The sequence below is a fragment of the Diceros bicornis genome, chromosome X, assembly GCF_020826845.1.
Source record: "Diceros bicornis minor isolate mBicDic1 chromosome X, mDicBic1.mat.cur, whole genome shotgun sequence".
Lineage (NCBI taxonomy): Eukaryota > Metazoa > Chordata > Mammalia > Perissodactyla > Rhinocerotidae > Diceros > Diceros bicornis.
The window spans coordinates 137,053,873-137,074,422 of NC_080781.1; the positions used below are offsets into that span (position 1 = coordinate 137,053,873).

The 20,550-nt window shown below is 53.1% G+C and overlaps 1 protein-coding gene across 11 annotated transcripts in view; it reads left to right on the top strand.

The window, feature by feature from the left end:
• Nucleotides 1–20,550, top strand: part of ZNF185 (zinc finger protein 185 with LIM domain) — a 66,556-nt gene that overhangs the window by 23,546 nt on the left and 22,460 nt on the right. For 6 of the 11 annotated variants that reach the window (XM_058534902.1, XM_058534901.1, XM_058534905.1 and 3 more), the window contains 4 exons: nucleotides 9,089–9,193; nucleotides 12,440–12,535; nucleotides 13,365–13,454; nucleotides 18,782–18,979. In XM_058534902.1, coding sequence (XP_058390885.1) covers nucleotides 9,089–9,193; nucleotides 12,440–12,535; nucleotides 13,365–13,454; nucleotides 18,782–18,979 — 489 coding nt within the window. Of the gene's footprint in view, nucleotides 1–9,088; nucleotides 9,194–10,193; nucleotides 10,293–12,439; nucleotides 12,536–13,364; nucleotides 13,455–18,781; nucleotides 18,980–20,550 lie in introns of all 11 variants that reach the window. The other 5 variants (XM_058534906.1, XM_058534908.1, XM_058534909.1 and 2 more) reach the window with 4 other exon arrangements.

Genomic DNA, 20,550 nt, shown 5'->3' on the forward strand with positions numbered 1-20,550 from the left:
CCAGCCCTGCCATTCTTAGGCCTGTTCACAGCTGTCCTGTAAGTTGGCCGAATTCAACCTGCCAATGCTGTGCTCCGCCTCCTGCCAGGGACGGGGACTCACAGTCCCCAGCGCTGCTCACAGCTGTCTTCTTTGCCAGTGTGGACGGAGGCAGAGCCAAAGTGTCTCGGGCGATGTAGATTGAGCGCACACCGAGTCTACCTAGCCTGGGAGCTGGGAGCCCAGGTGGGTGCCGACAACTGGCTCTGGCCTATAAGCCGGTCAGGTGGGAGAGTCTGGCAGTAGAGTGACAGGGGAGGGGCAGGCTGAGTGCTGGTGATCTCACTCTGGATGGGGCCCTGAATTGCCCTGATTTCTGAGCCCTGAGTGTCTGGGCAGATAATGGTGCTCTCTTGTCTGCGGATGAAGAACAATCAATACCTCCTTGTACTTTGTGCTGAATTGTGCTGAGTCCTGCCGAGAGCGTCACCACCCTGTTGTCACTGTTTAAAGCACCTGCCTGGATTGGGAGCTTTGCCTAATCCAGATCTGCTAAGAGCTGTGCCTCTGACACTCTTGGAAGACCTCAAGGACAGAGGGGCAGAGCAGCTGACCCTACAGGTCACTTTCAGGGGGCTCTGGGGGCTGTTCTGGCTCTTGTAATGTCACTTCAAGCCCCCTACTCCCCTCCCCAACTCAAGCCCCACAACCATTTGTATGTGACCACGGTCCTCAGGGCCACCTCCTCCATGCCAGGAGGGAGACAGGACTGCCTGCTGCAGCACAGACTGGTGGAGAAGAGCGAGGCTGCAGAACTTCTCTGCCCAGAGGGAGCCAGGAGTGCGAGGCCAGACCCAGGCCATGGCCAGAGCAGCAGGACTGCTGGGCTGGGGAGGAGGTGGCCGGGGCCTCTCTGCCTGGGATGCCCCTCCTCTTCACTCCCTCCCTCCCTTGATCCTCCTTGTTTGTCTGAACTTTTGTCTGTAAGAAATTTTGAACAAATGGAAAGATTTGAGAGCCCTTCACAAAGCAGCAATGATGGGACTCAGTGATATCTGGGATATGGGGGCTGCCATAACAAGTGACCACAGACTGGATGGCTTAAACAACAGAAGTGTATTTTCTCCCAGTTCTGGAGACTAGAAGTCTGAGATCAAGGTGTGAGCCCGGGTTGACTTCTTCTGAGGCCTCTCTCCTTGGCTTGTAGATGCCCATCTTCTCCCTGTGTCCTCACACGGTCTTCCCTCTGTGCGTGTCTGTGTCCTCATCTCCTCTTCTTATAAGGACACCAGTCAGATTAGATTAGGGCCCCACTATACTCCATTATGACCTCATTTAACTAGTTACATCTGCAACAACCCTATTTCCGAATAAGATCATGTTCTGAGGTCCTGGGGGTTGGGGCTTCAACATGAATTTTGGAGGGGACATAATTCAGCCCAAAACAGTATACATCTCTGATTTCTCCTTATTTCCCTTTAAAAAAAAAAAAAGGAATGAATAGTTTCAGATGCTTTTTAAAAGAGGACATAGGAGGAGAATTAGGTTGTGCAATGAGAGGGATTTTAACATTTATTCCAGAAAATTTGGGGGGATATTTTATACTCATCATGTGGCTGTCATAACAAGGTGGCTGTCTTAGTCTGCTCCGGCTGCCATAACAAGTACTCCAAACTGGTGGCTCAAGCAACAGAAATGTATTGTGTCACAGTTCTGGAGGCCAGAGGTCCGAGATCAGACTTGCCTGTGAGGCCCCAGGAAACAGAACTGGGACCAGATTATGAAATGTTCCAGATACCAGAGATGTCTCACAATGGGGCACCTGCAGTGGGAAGGAAGGAGTGCCCTCATCAGAAGTGTGCGGTAGGGGCTGTCAGGGAGGCTCAGCAGGATGCTTCTCACAGTGCTGCTTCTCTCAGATTCTGCAGTCCCAAAATAGCTGGAACTCACCAGGCAGCTTCCAGGTGAGCTGCTGGCTGGTCCTGGGCAGCCTTCCTCACTGGGTCAGGCAGCCACCATCAGTTCCCCATGCCCAGTTCCTGTCTGCCTGGCTCTCTGAGAAATCCAGGTCTGGCTGTGCCCTTGAAGGAGCCCAGCCCCATGGTGGGGGGGGATGGTGACTCAACCAAACCCTGGGTCACGCAGCACCTCAGAAAAAGCTGGTTTATGGCAGAGTGGAACAGGAGAATATCACAGCCTTGTCCCCAGGCTTGGCCCTGCCGGAGCTGCCCCCTTCCCAAGCCTGCCCCTGCCCCGTCCCCCTTGGCTCAAGCCTGAAGGTCAGCTCCTTGTCTCATGCAGCAGGCCAACCAGGAGGGGCAACCCTGTCTTAGGTGCTAAACTCTGTAGGGACTTCAGGGAGGGCTGAAATTGTGGGCCAGAAAGAGTGCACAAGGATGCACACAGGCTGTGTCCTCAGGGCTCTTCAGCAGCTTCCTCCTTCCTTCCACTGGAACTCCAATCCTGCTCCAGACTCCAGACCTGCCTGGGTGTCCCAGAGGCCCCTCAGCTGTAAGCGTCCACATCTGAGCTACTTGTCTCCACCGTCAACTCCAACCCGACACTGCTCACCAGTGGGAGGGACTCTCCCTCCATGCACCCTGGGGCCTGGTTTCTTGGGTTCATCTCATGTTTCCCCTCTTGTTGTGGGACAACTCCTGCCCACCTTTAAAACTGAGCTCACTGGGATACCCTCTACCAGAGAAGCTTGCCTGCTTGAGGGCCCCCAGGCCTGGCTGCTGCCTCCATCCCAGCACTGGTCAAGCTTCCTTGGCTCTCTGCCTCACCTGACCAGGGCAAGGCCTGTATGCTGTGCCCAGCATGCTGCCTGGCAGAGTAGCTGGAGAGCAGTGAGTAAAAGCACAGCTTCTGGCACAAGGCAGAACCCTGGCATTGCCCTATACTGGCTGTGTGACCTTGAGCAAGTCACTTCACCTCTCGGTGCCTCAGGGTCCTCATGTGTAAAATAGGGAGTAGTGATACCTCCCTCCTGAGGCTGTCCCAAATACTAAGTGGGATAATGCATATAAAGTCCTTCACACAGTGCCTGGGTGCTGGTATCATCCAGTGTTCCCCACTACAGGCTTGCTGATTTGCAGGGCCCTCTTCACGTGAAGAAAGAGACCAATATTGCCACCTGCTGGCCTCTGAGGGACACGTGGCTGTGGGCACAAGAGAAGAAGGTATCCCTCCTCCCTCCCCTGCCACTCTCCTTGGTTTAGCGGGATGAGTCATACACTCTTTGGCACAGGCCACTGTCACTGGCGTTCCCACAGGCAGCTGGGGCCACACTGGATGAGTGTTCCTGGACTCTAGAAGCTCTCAGCTTAGCTGAGAACTTCAGATTGGACTAGAACTATCTGTGATTGGGGGTCTGGAGAGGTGGCAGGGCTGGTGGGGGGCTGCAGAGGGGGAGAGGCTGGAAGGCCCCTGTATGAATTTGCTGGGGTGGCCATAACAAGGTACCAGAAACTGGGTGGATTAAACAACAGAAATGTATCATCTCACAGTTCTGGAGGCCAGAAGTCCTAAATCAAGGTGTCAGCAGGGCTGTGCGCTCCCTCCTAAGGCTCTGGGGGGATCTGTTCCAGGCGTTCATCTTAGCTTCTGGTAATTCCAGCAATCCTTGGCATTTCTTAGCTTGTAGATCTATCACTCTAATCTCTGCCTCTGTCTTCACATAGCTGTCTTCCCTCTGTGTGTCTGTGTCCAAATGTCCCCTTTTTATAAGGATGCCAGCCATTTTGGATCAGGACCCACCCTACTTCAGTACGACCTCATCTTAACTAATCATATCTGCAATGACCCTATTTCCAAATAAAGCCACATTCACAGGTACAGGAGGTTAGGGCTTCAACATATCTTTTGGGGGACACAATGCAATCCACAACAGCCCCCCTGGATGAGGTTCCATTTGAGCTAGGTCTTTAAGAAGGAATTGCTCAGGGGGATGACAAGGAGGAGGAAGGCATTGAGAGAGAGGTGCGAGTTTGGGCAGGCTGGGGCAACGATTGTTCCTTTTTCCTCTGATGTAACAAGAAACGCCAGTGAGAAAGTATGTTTTACTTGCCTGTGATATCCCCAAGTGCTTTAGATGGGGCAGAGTAGGGCCAGCGGCCAGGGGCCTTATGCTGTCATCATCGTTATCACGGGAGCAGTCAGGTGGAGAGCAGAGCTGCTTTCATGTGGGGACAGGCCCAGTCCCTGGCAGCCCTTCCATTTCCCTCTGGTCATCTCTAGTGCATCAGGTCTCAGCCAGGTCCCAGGAGAGACCGAGATGAGCAGCCCACTGACCTGGCCTTCCACGGGCTCCTGGTCTACGTTGGAGTCAGAAGCCAGGGTCAACCCCAAGGTGACTGAGAGCAGCAAGGCCACCTGGGCTCAATCAAAGCAGGTACTACCCACCTCCCACCTTCACCCTGGCCCCTCCAATCTCTCTTCCTCCTGGGACCCTGGAGTGGCCTCTTTACAGTGCCAGTCTGATCATGTCAAGCCCCTCACCCTCCGCTTCAAGCCCCTTCCCTTTGCCACACCAGATCTGGTCTCGGCATTTAAGACCCCTGCCAGCCTCCACCTCCTCCTCCTCCCTCTCCCTCCAGCTGGCCTGGTCTGGGCTACACCTCCACAAAGCTGCTTGGGTACCCGTGGGACAGGATTAGTGTATGGTCCTACAGCTTTGTAGAGTCAGCACCCATGCCACTCTGCCCCCATCCTGCCCCTCACTGGGCTGGGAGATTCACTAGAGCAGGCCTGGGGCCCATCCTGATCTCTACCCCAGGGCCCAGCTCAGTGCCCAGGGGCAACTGAAGGAAGGATGGAGTGGCTGTATTGTGATCTGGGCTGGGTCTTGAAAGATGGCTTAGGCCTCACTCTACGGGCCTGGGGAGGTCTGGTTTGGGATGAAGGGTACCCCCATAAAGCCAGTGAGCTCTAGATTCTCTCCAGCCCTGGCCATCACCACAGCCTGAACCTGCTGAGTGTCAGGCCCTGCAGTGGAGCCAAAAAATATGCCGGACTTGGCGGGATGTGTGTGGTCACCCTCGGGCCAGGCTTTGAGCACAGGAACCCTCAAAGAGGCCCTCTGAGCACTGAGAATGTCTGATCCTCCATGGGCTCCAGTTCACGGGCACCTGGTCACATGCCCTCACCCCCAGATTCTCCAACATCCTCCTACCACTGGCTCTCAACTCCAAATTTGGTCTGTAGGTTTCTTGGCTTCTTGTTCATCATCAGTCCCCATGAGCCTACGAACTCAGAATTCCCACTGGCCTCACAAATAGCCACTTTGGACACTGCAGTGGGACCACAGGCAGGGCTCGCCTCTGCAAGTGGTTGGCGACAGCTACAGACAGTGTGTCGGGGCTGGGCAGTCCCATTTCCACCCAGAAGGCCCCTTGCTGTACCTGAAGGGGGCTGGGCTTGAGGGTGGGAGATTAGCTAAGGGGTCCTTCATTCCCCTTCCTCTGAGGCCTGGAGGTCAGTGGCTCAAGCTCAACTGCAGCACAAAGAAGGCTCAAGGCCCAAGAGGAGACAAAAGCAAAAAAAAAAAAAAACAAAAAACAAAACCAAGCAATGGTGTGAGTGTCCTGCTGCACTAGCCAGGGAGCTCCTGAGGGAGAACACCCTTGGACCATCCCCACAGGTGGGGAAGGGGGAGGGTTTCCTTTCCAGCAGCTCTCCGGCTCTCTCCTTTGGCTGCAGCACAAGAGGCAAGGAGATTGTTGGCCTGCAGATCATGACGCTTTGTGGGGGGACTCTTCCTCGTGGCCCCAGACTTGGAAGAAATGAGGTATGGGGGCCCTGCTGCTGTCTGGGCTCCTTCCACACCATTCTAGAGGCCGGGTCAGCAGGGCTGGGATGCAAATGATGAGGCTGGGGGCTGGTGGGTGGGAGACATGGTTGACCTGGTTTCTCTGCTCTTATCTTATTCTTTCACTCTACGACTCTTGGGGAGCGAGCGCTTGGTCCATGTGAGGCCAGACCCAGCCCTGAGGACCCAGTGGTGACAACTCCCTGGCCAGAGTTGCTGACTGTCTGCCTGGTGAGGGAGGCAGATGCAGACACGAGTGAGGCCAGGACTGAGATGCTGACAGTGCAGTGTGCCAGGAACCACCTGGGAAGTGATGGTTCAGCCCAGCCGAGCTCTGAGGATGGGACCAGACAGCCGTTCTGGGTGGGGACACGGGGTCTGCAGAGGCCCCTGAGGCTACTGGGGCAGTTTCCCTGCTTGTGTGAGAGGGCCACCAGGAACTGAGTGAGGTCACTGGGTCAGCCTCGACAGCTCACGGTGCCATCGTCCTGATGCCGTGTAGGGCGAGGGACAGGGGGGCCGTGACCAGCAGGGAGCACGGCAGGCCCAGTCCCTGCCCTGAGGTAGGGGGCAGACAGCCAGGTAACAGGCAGGCAGGATTCGGGGGTCTGGGAGCTGAGCCCCAGGGAAGCTGGGGTTGGGGCAAAGGGAGATCTGTGCAGGACAGGCTGAGGGAGGAACGCCTCCCTGCCTTTCTGCAGCACTCCATCTCCTGCTTATTTAGCTATTCACTCAACTAACATTTACTGAGCCCCTGCTGCACACCTGACATCTGTGCCAGGGCCTGCAAGGCAGCGGTGAAGCAGCCAGACTGGGACCCTGCCTCGTGAAGCCCACAGTGTGGGGAGGGAGGCCAGAGTGTGTGCCCAAGATAATCCTTGGGGCAGTGGGAGCTCCGAGCAGGGGCCTCTCACTAGCATGGGGTTGGGACGGTTGGGAAGGCTTCCTGGAAGAAGTTACATCCAAGATGAGTCCTGATGGATCTCTAGGTTCCTTTACTCTGCTCCTCGGCTCTTCCCTCTCTATACCTCTGCCCTAGTCAGGCACTGAGCCCTCCATTGTATTTTAGAGATATTTCTGTTGCTACTCCCCGCCCCACACCACACCCGGGTCTGGCCCTCCACCATCACTTGCCCAGCTATCTGCAACCTTCTCCTATTGCCCCGTCCCCAAACCCTCCTCCATATCTCTACCTGGGTGACATTTCTAAACGGCAGAAGTAGTCATGCCAGCCCCCTGGGGAAAACCCTGCAATGACCCCCCCCCACCGCCCTCCCATTCAGGCTTTGCAGCCTGAACTTGCCATCTTGCCTGGCAAAGCCCTTCCCCACTGGGATCCCCTCATATACCCTCCCTCCCTGGATCCTCCACTCCAACCTCCCGGGCCTCCGTCTGTCCCGCAGTACCATTCGTCTGTGCAGGCTGTAGGCTCTGCCTGGGATGCCCTTTCCCTTCTGCATTTTTCAGTCCCACCTCAGATATATCCCCTCTGGGGCACCTCTCTCTCCTGCATTTCTTTCTGAGGCAGCCGTCTGTGAAGGGTTTTCCTGGCTGAGCTCACACAGTGCTGTGTTCATACCTCCACCAGCGAATCTTCCACACAGAATCACAGTTGTCCACTCATAGATTGCTCTGCCCCAAGAACTCTGAGCGCCTGCAGGGCAGGGGCTGTGGCTAAGCTGTTCCCTACATTCCTTTTGGGCTCCAGCACAGGGCCTAGCCCAGAACAGGAGTGCAGGAGCATTTGTTGCTGGAATGATGAAGAATCATACAGTGTGACGGTGTCTTTAATAAGGCAACATTGGAAGCTACTTTGTTGGTTTCCTTAAGGTGACTAGTCTCTGAGAAATGGGGGCAAAGTGACCCGAGAGATGCTGGAGGAAGCCAGGCTGCCTCCGAGGAAGGTCCCTGCTGTGTCCCCCTGCTTCCAAAACCCACAAGGTCCCTTCTGCAGATGAGGAAACTGAGACCCTGAATGGTTAAGTAACTTGCTTAAAATTGCACAGCCAAGAGCAGGCAGATCCAGGACTCCTACCCAGGCTACCTGACTCCCACTCTGCACCTTTTGTTCCCTAACTCACTACACTAGTGAGGACCGGAGGGAGGGGGCAGGGAAGGGTGATATAAATACTTAGTATTTTTCACATGAATATATGATGAGTTTATTTGTAGGCATCCAAGTGCAAATTACCAGGAGGCATTTAAAGGTTTTGTGGTTGAGGTTTGGGAGAGATGTCACGGCTCAAGAGATTTCCATGTTATATGCAGACAGATGAGAGCTGAAATAATGGGGCTCAATGTTGATGTTTACATGGGGTACAATGTTGAGGGAATTGAGGAGAGAGGGGCTGGCAAGCTGGGCACAGACCACAGTGTAGTGGTGTCAGCTGCCTGGTCATGCCCCTGAGGGCAGCTGGGGGAGGGTGGTCAGTTCTGGCCATGTTGAGTGTGAGCTGCCTGAGGGCCAGTCCGGGAGGCAATGGGGGTATGGGTCAGGAGCACAGAGGAGAGGTGGGAACAAGCAGAGGTCGTTGGCTCGAGTGTGGCAGTTGATGCCCTGGAAGCAGAGGAGGTGGCCAAGGTGGTGGAGCATGCAGATGGAGAAGAACACTGGGAACACCAACATTTAAAAGGCAGAAGCGGAGAAAAAGGCGAAGGAGACTGGGAAGGTGTGGCAAGGGAGATAGGAGGTGGTGTCACAGAGTCTTGATGGACGGACCGGGGAGAGAATGCGGGAGTGGCCCACTGGGTCAGTGGTCTTGAATGGTAATAATCATGGGAGTGTCTCCATTGGGTTTGACACCATGGGGCTCCCTGATGACCTAAGAGAACCGAGGGAGGTTGAATTAGGAAATTAGGATCAGTCTTACGCCACGGAGGATTACATTCCAGAACTCTGAAACCAGAATGCTTGAGTTCAAATCCCAGCTCTTCCCCTTGTTACCTCTGGAACTTGGGGCAAGTCACTCGGGCTCTCTGTGCCTCAGTTTGCTCATCTGGAAAGTGGGCATAGATAATAACAGTGCCCATGTCCTGGGGTTGATGTGGAGAGTTAATGCATGCAGAGTCATGAGAATGGGGTCTGACCCTCAATCAACAGTAGTGTTATTAGCCATTAGTAGCATTAGCTAATACTAATTAGTTAGTAGCTATTAGTCATGAGATTTTGAGAACTGGCCAATCCTGCAATATCAGATTTTAAACTCCTTGGAGACATCTGGCATTTGGGGATGAGGTAAGTGCCCCCACCTGAGTGTGTGTGGCTGCTGGGTGATTAACTTATGTTTCTTTCCTCCATAGGTCTTCCCCGGGCTCCAAAGATAAGGAGGTCCTCAGCCCCAGAGAGCCCGACAGAGACTTGGCTGGTGATGAGGCCTTTAAGAGCCCTGAACCAGACCCTGAAAGGTAACTCAGTGCAGGGAAATGGTGGCCATGTGGCCCCTGATCCAAGGTCAATGGATAAAGCTGGGACCAGGACTGTCCCATTCCCCGCTGTGTCCCCAGTGCCTGTGGCAGTGCACGTCCTCAATGAATATCTGTTGAAAGAATGAATGAAGGAATGCATGAGGCCTGGAGAGGGACAGTCTCCTGCCAATATCCCTCAGGGAGCCAGTTGCAGAGGAGGACAAAACTCTTGGCCCAGCCTCACTGTGGTTTTACTCCATTGAAATCAGCTCTGCCCGTGGCCAGGGGAGGCAAGGCTGCCAAGCTGGCAGTTTGGGGAAGTCAGCAACCAAAGGATGTGTGGGCCCCAGGAGAGCATCTAGCAGGGACTTCCAGGATGACCTGTGTACAAAGGGAAACATGGAGGGGACACAAGGATGGGAGGTGGAGCCATAGTGGGGGATTATAAGTCCAGACGGGATGGTTGTGCCCAGCCACCCCATGACCACCTAAGCCAGGGTGTGGTGAGCCGCGGCTGAGAGTTGGGCATTTCCTCAATGGGAAGCCGGTAGCCAGTAATGGATAAGAGCTTACAGCCTTGTCTGCCTGCCACTGTCTTTTCAGTGTGGAGCCCCAACCCCCAGTTGGCACTCAGCCCTGGGAATGAGGGAGAGGGCTCCAGGATGGCTGGGGAAGCCTTGTCCTGCCCTGGGCTCTATGGTTTATTAGTGGCCCCAAATGCCTTGCCCCTTGTTCTGTTGGCCATTGGCCCCCCATCATGCCAACCTCCTCCCGAGTTGCCACCTTGCTCTGTTTCTTAGCTCCACTCTTGAGTCCAGCCCATCAGGTTTGGAAGAAAAGCAAAAATACTTGCTGATGTTGGCTTGGCTCCAATCGGAGGAGTGCTTGGTGGCAGCTGAGGGCCTGGGCTTCTGGTCCTTGAGGGCTGCTCTTAGGACATCTAAGTTAGATTAGATCAAAACCCAATCAGAGTCAGAAAATGCTTCTTTTCCCATAACAGGTCAAGTTCACAGTCAAGTGATGGAAATGTGGGATCTGGAGCCTCGGGCTCTCCACCTGAATGCTTGGTTGGAGCACATATCAGCTCTGGGAGAGGAGGGTGAGCTGCTTGCGGGAGGCAGGTGGCCCCAAGGTGTTGATTCTCTCATGTCCCTGGTGACAGCCCAGGGTCAAGCTGCCAAAACTGTTTGGGCTGCTGGGGGCAGAGCACTGGTCATTGCCTGTAGTCCTGTCTACTGCTTCTGCCATCTCCAGCACTTCTGCCCCCACCACATCCTTGTCCCTGGGCTTTCCATTTGTGGGAATTACCTATGCTTCAATCTTGCTCCTTCTCTTACCCTATGCCATTGGCTCTCAGCTCCTCCAGAGCTGGCATAAAGGGCCACTCACAGCTGGAGGCCCAGCCCTCGCCCAAGTGGGCTGCAGGCAGGTAGGATGAAAGTGTGGGGAATGAATGAAGGAACAAACTAACAAGTGAATGACCGAATGACGGATGAATTGGTGCCTTCTTCTTCTTGGCTGAGCTCTGAAGACAAGCTAGAAGGAAGTCCTTCTTCCCTGCTTTCTCCATTCCCTTCCAGAAGCCCCAAAACCTCCTTTTCCTGCCTCACCCTCCTCCCCGGCCAGCTCTGCTTTGAGGTTCAGTGAGAGGAAAGGTAGCAGACCAAGTGAGACAAGCTAGGAGATAAGTGTGTCCAGCTAGGCTCTGAGTTCCTGGATCTGGGTGGAGTCAGGGGCCACTTTTTCAGGTGATTTGGGAGTGGCAAGGTCCCACCTGTCCCCAAGTGGTTCCAAACCAAGCATGAGTCATCCTTGGGGACAAAGGCTAGGCATGCAGATGTTGGCACAGATAGTTCCACTCTAAGCTGTGCTAGAGTCCTCATGGTTCAGAGCAGATGGCCAGAGAGGAATGGCAAATCCAGGGTCTGCAGAGACCCGTGAGCACATGCTGCCACCCAGCATCTCTGCCCTCCAGCAGTCTGGCCAAGGAAGGAATCCCAAGGAGGAACCCCTGCTGACAGCTTTCCCGACTGGCCCTCCCAGCTTCCCCTGCTTCCCCAAGCCTATGGGGGGCCCCTTGCCCTCACTCAGTTTAGTACTTTGCAGCTGATGCCTGGACCCAGAGTCCCAACTTCCAAATCCAGGAGCACAAGCCAATACAGGAAGGGGACAGCAGGCCCCAGCCTCTCACGGCTGTGCCTCAGCAGGTGTGAGGACAGGCCACTAGAGGGGAGGACTGTGCGAGAGCCCAACACCTGCAGGCTGCGTCACTGCGTGCTGGCCAGCACAGTCGTGCAGCTTGACTCAATTCGCTGGTGGCTGTTGTGGAAGACTTCTGGTCCAATGTGATTGAGTCTGGCTCTTGACTGCTTCATCTTTGAATATTCATCCAGATCATCCTTCTTGCCTATGCACTCTCATAAAATGAAGTCTTTGCTTTCCACTTTCAGTTTCTTATAGTGAAGTCAAACCTCAAATTAACTTGCAAAATAATCTGAAGAATCTTCTAGCTTTTATGATTTTTAACTCAGCCTTTTACGTTGTCTTATGTATACTTATTTTGATAATGATTTTTGAGAAACTTGCCTATATTGTTTTTCCATAGAAAAGGTTGTTTCTCTTGGAAAAAACAACCACTTTCCATTCATTTTCATGAGTTTGCTTAATAATTGAATTTAGCAATTATGGTTACAAGTACAACTGGCATAAATGGAGAATATGGCCTCCCCCTGGGAAGGCTGGGTAAGAGAGCACCAACTCAACTGGTATCAAGTTGATGGATACAGATGGATGGCAAAGGGCCACAGGGCCCAGTAATAATAACAGGAACACTTTAGCAGGTACTAGGGCACAAGCATCATCATCATCATCATCATCATCATTATTATTATTAAAAGTATTTGGCATCTATTAACTCATTTGCTCTTCTCAGGAAGCTTGTGAGGCAGACACAATTATCACCCCCATTTCACTGATGATCAAACTGAGGCCCAAAGAGGTCAGGTGATGTGCCCAAGGTCACACAGCTGGGAGGTAGCAAAGCCATGATTTGAATCTGGGCAATGTGCCTCCAGGGAGCATTCACTTAACCACTAGACCACACTGACCCAGTGTTGGGCAGCCATGGGATATAAGTGAATATTGTGCCCCAAGCATCCGTCAGGGACAGAAACCATCCTCTTGTGAGGGAGTAGACATACAGACACCAGTTCCTGAACCCAGACCAGGCTTCGCCTCCTTCCACAGGCTATGCTCAGCTGCTGGCTTCACCCCTCTCCCGGATGATCAGAACGTGCATGGTGCCAACTCTCAGCTTTGCAAGCCTGGACCAGCAGCCACCAGGTAAGGGTGGGGTGACTGCCGGGTGACCAATGCCATTACCAGACAGCATTCAGGGTTCAGCCTTGGCTCCAGCGCCCCAGGATCCCCCTCGCACTTCTCAGCTCCATGCCACCTTCACATCAGCTGATCACTGCAGGAGAGGGAAGGCTGGGAGGGGAAGAGGGGGAGGTGGAACAGGTGATAAGTCAGGGGACCCAGACAGCCCAGCACCTATCCACAAGGACTCAAGCTGAGGTGGCAGGGGGGAGGGCATCAGGAGTCAGAGCTTGGGAAGACACCCTGCCAGGAGATCTCAGTGAACCTCTCCTGTAGCGACTGAAGCCCAGCCCAACAAGCAGGAGCTAGGGGGAGGAATCCCAGGGACAGCCAGTTGGCACTAGAGGGCTCAGTCCCAGGGAGCAAGTGGAGGCAGCTGGGGAGGGCACATGTCTCCAGGGGCACAAAGGTGCAGTGGGAGGGCCATTTTGCTGTGAGTGTGTGGAGCGTGTAGTAAGGAATGCTCTTTCTGGACTCCCACTGAGCCTCAGGAGGTAGAGGTCAAGCAAGGGTATTAGAACCCCAAACCAGGAGACTTCTCTAGGGACCCTGAGCTGGTCAGGGCCAGTGCTTGGTCTTGAGCTCAGTGTGCTAAGGACACAGCCAGGGCTCACAAGATGTTATCACACACAGTGGCATCTGTGCCACACTAATGGTAGGACTGAGAGGCCAAACTTTACTGACAGATGTAGGTCTCCCTTTCCTGCGAGAAGGCAGCTGGGAAGGGGAATGTGTAGGACCCCAGTCTCCTTAGGTCTGAGGCCTCAGTGGACATGTGTGGTTCCTCCCTCAGCTCTGGTGCCACTTTGGCCTCTGCTGTCCTGGCTGACAGGAAGAGTGACAGCCCAGCAGACCTGGAGGACATGAAAGCAGACCCAAAGGGGTAAGGCATCAGCCAGAAGCTGCTGAGCTTCTGCAGTAGAGAGAGGCAGCTGAGGTGTGCATTAGCCTCTGGCTGGGAAGGTGAGGCCAGCGAGGCCTGTGAGCTGGCCTGAGGCACATGGAAAGGGCCAAAGCCCCATTTTGAACCCTCTGGCCTCTGCCTCTGGGGCCATGGAGCCTTCCACTACTCCTTGTTGCCTCCAGCCAGGAAGTCCTCCATAATCAGGAAGGCATCCTCTCTTTCAGTCAGCAACCACTTGGACGGCACCTGTCCTGTGCTGCTGGCTGGAATACACAAATCAGACGTGGCTGATGGGGGGCAATGCCCCACCCAGACTGGAACATCCCATCATTGCTAGGGCAGGGGAAGCGGGTATCCAGGACAGCTTTGTGGGGCAGGTGGCTTTTGAGCCGAATCTTGAAAGGTGACTAGGAGTCCTCCAAGCAAAAGCAATAGGATATACAAAGGACTCCAAACAACCTGGTGTTTCCTGAGGGTCCTTGTGGGGAAGTGGTGGAACAGGAGGCTTGTCAACGTAGGCAGGGACTGATTGGCCTTTAACATGACATATTGTTAATGATCACAACAGCTACTTAGCTTTGAGGCATCTACTGTGTGCACAGCCTTATACTCAGTGTCTCATACAGCCCTCCCCACGCTCCTGTGAGGTTTTCACCTAATTACAGTGAAGAACAAAGGCCAGGGACCCAGGTCTCTGTGCCTCCTGGAAAGAACAGTGCTCTGAAAGAAATAGCCAGGGTGCTGAGATAGAGAGTGATGGCGGTGAGGAGGGCTACTACTTAGATGGGTGGAGGTGGGCGACTCAGGCAAGTTCCCCTAAGGAGAAGGAACCAACTCTAGGAAGAGCAAGGAGGAAAAGGTTGCAGGTAGGAAACAGCAAACCTAAAAGCCCTGTGGTGGGAATGCGCTTAGCATGTTCCAAAGGATAGAATGGCTGGAGCCTAGCTGGTGAGGGGGACCAGAGATGGAGGAGGGCCTTGGTAAGCCATGATAAGGACGTTGAATCTTATTTCAAGTTTTAAGCCAAAGAAGAACATGGTCTGATTGAGGTGTTTAAAAGGTGAGTGCATTTTTGCATTTTCACACCACATTGCAGCTACTTTTTCACATTTGTCACCTGCACTTAAACTGGGCTGCTGAAGGTTGGGGTGGGCAATGGACTTTTTTGTTTCAAATTGTACTGACAATTTTAACAGAGTGAAAACAACTGACACCTATAGTGCACTCTGCTAGGTGCTCTACAATCTTCCCAGCAACTCTGTGAAATGGATAATATGGGGAAACTGAGGCATAGAAAGGTTAAGTGACTTGTCCAAGGGCTTACAAGTGGCAGAACTGAGTCCAGACACAAGAGGTTCTAAGAAAAACTTTAAAAAGCTAGTTTATGAAATTTGTCCTTTGGAGCCTATTCTCAAGACCCAGAACCAGTAACTCTCAGCTGGTTAACGTGTAAAGCATGCTGTCTCCGTGATCTCATCTAATATTCCTGAAACCTGGGGAATGATTTGGCTTATTATTCAATTTGACAGTAGAGGAAACTGGAGGGCTCCTGTGAGGAGAAGAGCTAGGAATAGAGCCCAGATCTGGCAAACCCTAAAGCCCAGGCTTAGAACTACTTTCCTCAGATGTTTAAAAGTTTGCAAAATCGGGGCTGGCCGGGTGGCGTAGTGGTTAAGTTCGCATGCTTTGCTTTAGCAGCCCAGGGTTTGCGGGTTTGGATCCTGGGCGCAGACGTGCACACCGCTTATCGATGTGCTGCGGCAGCGTCCCACATATAAAAAAAAATAGAGGAAGATGGGCTCAGATGTTAGCTCAGGGCCAATCTTCCTCAGGAAAAAGAGGAGAATTGGCAACAGATGTTAGCTCAGGGCTAATCTTCCTCACTAAAAAAAAAAAATTTGCAAAATCAATACAAACCTTCTTGATCACAGTGTTTCACTGTCATCTGGCTGCACTTGAGAATCACCTGGAGAAGTGTTAAAAAAAAAAGCTTCTTGAGCCCCACGCAGAGATTTATATTTAATTGTTCTGGGGTGAGCCTCCACTATCAATGTCTTTTTTTAAACTCCCAGTTTATTCTCATGTCCAGTCTAGGTTGGTAACCATTGTTCTAGGGTAGTGGTTCTGAACCAGGGGCATCTCTCCCATCTCCTCACCCCCTAGGAGTCACTTGGCAATGTCTGGAAACACTGTTGATTGTCACAACTGGGAGGAGGGTGCTACTGGCAAATGGTGGAGACCAGGGATGCTGCCCAAGGTCCTACACTGCACAGGACAAGCCCCCAACACAGAGTTATGCAGTCCAAAATGGCATGAAGGGCGAGGTTGACAAACCCTGTGCTGGATCTTTCACGGAGACTCTGGATTGGGAAGAAAGAGGGGTAGGACAGATTCCTTTTGTCTTCCAGGGATCTGGGCATCTGGCGCAGAACATGTGCGCGTGCGCGTGCGCGCGCGCCTGCTCCCGTGCGCCCCCGACTCGCGCGCACCTCGCCGCGTTTGCGCCTAGTCGGGTGTGAGACCGGCCTGTATGCGCCTGCGTGTGCGTACCCCGGGCTCGTGCGCACTTGCGTCCGGTGTGTGTGCGCCTGCGCGCGCCGCCATTTCCTGCAGCCGCGAGCTGGGGTCGCAGTGCGTGTCGGGAAATGCGACCGTTTACAGAACGAAATGGCTGATCCGCGTGAGCGTGGCCTCAGCGCCTCTTCTCCTGCGGCCGTGCCCGCGCCGGCCGCCAGATGGCGTTCGAGGATCACAAATTGGCCAGGCTGCTCATTTCTGGCCGCTCCAGGCTCCTGCTGTCCTTCCCCTGCTGGGCCCACTGGCCTTGGGGTGAAGCAGGCCCCCTGACCGCGTTTGGACCATCGCCATAGTCCAGACGCAGGCGGGAGAGAGGAAGGGAGCTGGGTGCTCGCAAGGAGCCAAAAGGGGCTCCTGAGGCCCGAGCCTGTTGGGCAGGGTACCCTGGCCTCAGTCGTGTCTGGACACTGGTCTTCAGAGCTGCCCGAGGGCAGGGCCTGTGGACACCGAGCCCTCCAACCGCGAGGGACCCCCGGGCGGACCTGCCTGTCCGGGTTCTGGGGCTCCGTGGAGAAGGGCTTAGTTCCTAAGAGTTGGGTGAAGAAGGGTGTGGGGGCTGGGCCGGGAGATCCTGCAGAGCAGTCGAAGTGTCCCAAACTTGAGGAACCCTGCCTTACTTTTAACTTTTTCTTCCTTCATCACACGTACAGGAAGAGGTGGTATATAGTATGGTGATTAAGAACATGGACTTGGGTTCAAATCTAAGCTCTGCCACTTGCTGTGTGGCCTTGGGTGTCTTACTCATCTCCTGTGTGCTGTCATTTTCCTTACCTGTAGAATAATGGTATACATGCGTGTAGGACATTTCCTAGCACAAAGTACTATATGAATGTGAAACTCTTCTTTTATAAAAATCTCAAGCTAAATAAAGCCACCCCAGAGGAATACCTCCTCCCACCAGAACTATTCAAGGACACTTGCAAAGCTGGCCTCTGCTCCCCTTTACTAGCTTTATTGGCATGATTTCATTTAGTGAGATAACAGAGTAGGTCATCCCCTCCCCACTAAACTTTTATTAGACTTTACATCTAAAACATATGCTGTTTTCCTCTTTCTTATGTTGCAAGTCTGGGATTTGGGGGTTTATGTTCTGTCTGCACGAGGAACAGGTGAACTTGAAGCACATTTATTCGCTGTGGACAACCATTGTCAACGAGTGGAGTCTAGTTGAGGTAGTGCAAGAATGGAAGGGGGTGTTGTCTTCCATGTAGAGAGTGTGATTTGTTGAAAATTGGAAGTAGCTGTAGTATGCTACTGGATCTTTGATCTAGTTACAGTCAGAAGTGTTACCTTGCCTGTCTCTGAAAACTTGACTTCCAGGCAATTCATTAGGAGCTTGGAAGATCTCTGGGATGTTAAATTGATCAGCAAGGCTTCCTGTGACTGTTTTAGTAAGATTTCCTTTTGATAGGTCTGATGGGTTACACCTCCTATAATTGAAATGACTGCTCTAAGGCCTAGAGTGAAGGAGCCTTATTCAATCACTTGTCTCTGTATTGCAGTGGGTCCCTAAATTGCTCTTTGCAGAGAATCTTGGCTTTATTCACAAACTTGGTGAGGATAACCTCTATTACTGTAATTCTATAGAGGACATGGGATGGGACAGGATTCTGATTAAGTCCATGGTAAAGCTAGCGCAGGGCTCCCAGAGTTGGGAAACAAGCTCTTTAGGCCGTCTAGGTTTGTCTTTAGCTCAAGTATATATGTCACAGGCAGAAGTGAGGTGGGTGTATTGGGGCATCCTGCTGGCTATGGGGCTGGCATTATCTGAGCAGACCACTTTTGGTATCTGGCTGGGCTGCAGCAGACCATCAGGGTAGAAGTGGCACAATGAGGCACAGCACCCCCTTGCCTGCAGATCTGCCAGATGCAGCTGGAGGCGGTGATCGCCTTGTTGTCCCTGCTGCAGGATTTTGGTTCCTTCCCCCTGAGCCTGAAGAATCACAGTGCTTTCAGGACATACTCTCCGAAAAGTTTGGTCATTGCTCCTCTTGTTATTTCAGCTTGAAGGCAGGGAGACTGACTACTATGGGATTAACTTCCATGAATAAAGAGTCCCAGGGATAGAGGTAGCTGGTGGTGTGGGCTTCTTGTCCTGGGATAGACCCACCAGCAATTGGAGGAAGGCTGCTGATGCTGGGAGGGTTGAGTTCAGGAAGAGCCAGAATCAAGGAGATGATGAGCTAGATTTTCATTTTCTGGAATGAAAATGGCTGGGCTTATGCTGTCAATAACCTGACTCAGTCTTTGCTTCTGGCCTAGTGGGCATATGACAACTTTGTTTCCTGAGGCTGCCAGGCCATCACCATCACCATCACATAGGATAGAGGTTCTGGAGGAGGCACCAGCAGTGAGAAGCACCTCAGGGTGGGTATGGAGATGGCAGGCCAGGGAGGAAGGAAGACTTCCCAAAGAGCTCAAGGCCTGGGACAGCTGGGAAGCCATTCCCTCCTTGTTGGATTCAGGGTGTGGCAAAAGCATTGGAGGCTCAGGCTTCATCTAGCACATGTGGGGACTGCCTTTGCTAGAGGGAAGGGAGCAGCGGTTCTGGAGCCCTCCCTAGGAGAAGACAGACTCTCCCCAAGGTGAGGGCCATACCACGCTCCTCTCTGCCCCACCCTCCAGAAAAGGAGCGTGCTATAGCCACAGAAGGTGACATCAGTGTGCACTGGATGAGCAAGGACTGGTCCCACAGCACTCACTCCATAAGGGTGCTCATTCTTCCTCAGTGCCTTGACTGGTTCTGAGGAGAAGATTGTGGCTGCCAAGGTGGGAGAGGCCTGGCAGGAGAGGCCCAAAACCCCAAGAAGTGACGAGGGAGACCCAGCTGCAGCCATCCAACAGCCTGCAGACCCCAGCACCTCCGAGTTGCAGAGCAGCCACAGAAGACCTGAGCAGTTTACGGAACTGAACAGCCAGGCCAGCAGGTAAGGACTGTGCTGTGATGGGCCAGGCTCCTGCCTGCCCAAGCCAGAGTTTTGTCAGGGCCCATGACCCAGGTGGGACCCTCTTTCACCCCATGTCCATGCCAGTGGACACATCGTACACCTGGGTATTCATGTTTCTGTGTCATGAGTGGGGTTAGGATGGTGACTCCCTGGGCATGGAGCAGTGTCAAGGGGCTTCCTGTGGTGCAAGGAGCTGGGATGGGGCCTGCGATGGGAGCATGTGTCTGTCACCAGAGGTAAGAAGCCCTGGCTAATTCCTGACTTGTAGAGCAGGAAGGAGGTCTCCCAGAGTATAGGTGCACTGCAGTTGGGGGTCCCAGGTAGGGTGAAGGCTGTTTGTGTGTATAAAATGGTGGTGTCAGAGAATGACAGAGAGAGAAAAAGTGAGAGAGTGCAACAGGGTGAAGCAGAGAGAGAGAGAGAGGTCAGGATGAGAGGAAGAGAGCATGAGTGAGCAGGTATTAGAGAGGGTGACAGAGGCAGCGAGGGTGGCAGAGGGATTGTGATCGGTCATGTGTTGGTGTGTGTCAGTGTTTATGAATGAGAAGGCAAGTGTGACTGTGACTGGAGGTAACTGTATGGTGTGCATGTGAGGTGTTCAAGTCAAGGCTCTCCTGACAGCATCTGGCCTGCCATGCTGCATGCCCTATACAGCACAGACATGTCTACAGATCGTTAAAACGCAGCAGGCTTGTATTACTCGGAGATTTCAGGGAGAGCAAATGAAAGCACTTACCACTTCTGCAGATCCAAGCAAATGGTTTCTCGCACAGGACAGAAATTCTAGAAGGGGAGAGCTGAGATCCTCACTGCCCAAAGAGACAGGAGATGGTATCTGTGGCTCCTTTTGCAGGGATAAAATAAAAATGTCCATCTACCCTCACGATACTGGGATTCTTAGACCATAGAGGTTCCATAATTATTTAGGTAGGAGGCTATTTTTAAGGCCAGGCTTACCTATTAGATAAGACATTTTCTTATTTAAGAATATCCAACTCGTCCTTGACCCCTCTGCCCATCCTTGACCCAGGCCCCGTAAGGGCCCAGACCAAAGATACTGAGCAAACAACTTTGGACTTCCTGCCACAGCATGTGGCTTCCTATACCACTCAGCATTCCATCCAGCAAGAGGGGGTGTAAGAAGTGCAACCCATAGGTGAAGAAGGAAGCGATGGGGTTTCTTTTTGAGTAGAGGGTAGTGTCAGGAGAGGTTTTCTTTACAGGTGAGATGAGGTTGAAGCTGGAATATTTTGCCACACAGACACACCATGAAGGAAATATGGAGTCAGGGTGACTGCAGTGAAGGAAGGGTTAATTGGTGGCTTGGTAGGAAATGTTGAGAGGGGACTGGGCAGGCACCTGCTCCTAGGCTGAGGAGTGTGACCCAGCTTCTGAGGACCCCAGGGGCCACTGAGAGTTTTCACACAGGAGAGTGTGACGACCAGACATAACTTCTAGGGAGATTCCCTCCAGCTGCTGTGTGGAGGATCAGGCCAGGGGGTATACAGTAAGACAGGGCAGGAGACCAGTTAGGAGACTGTTTGCTCAGC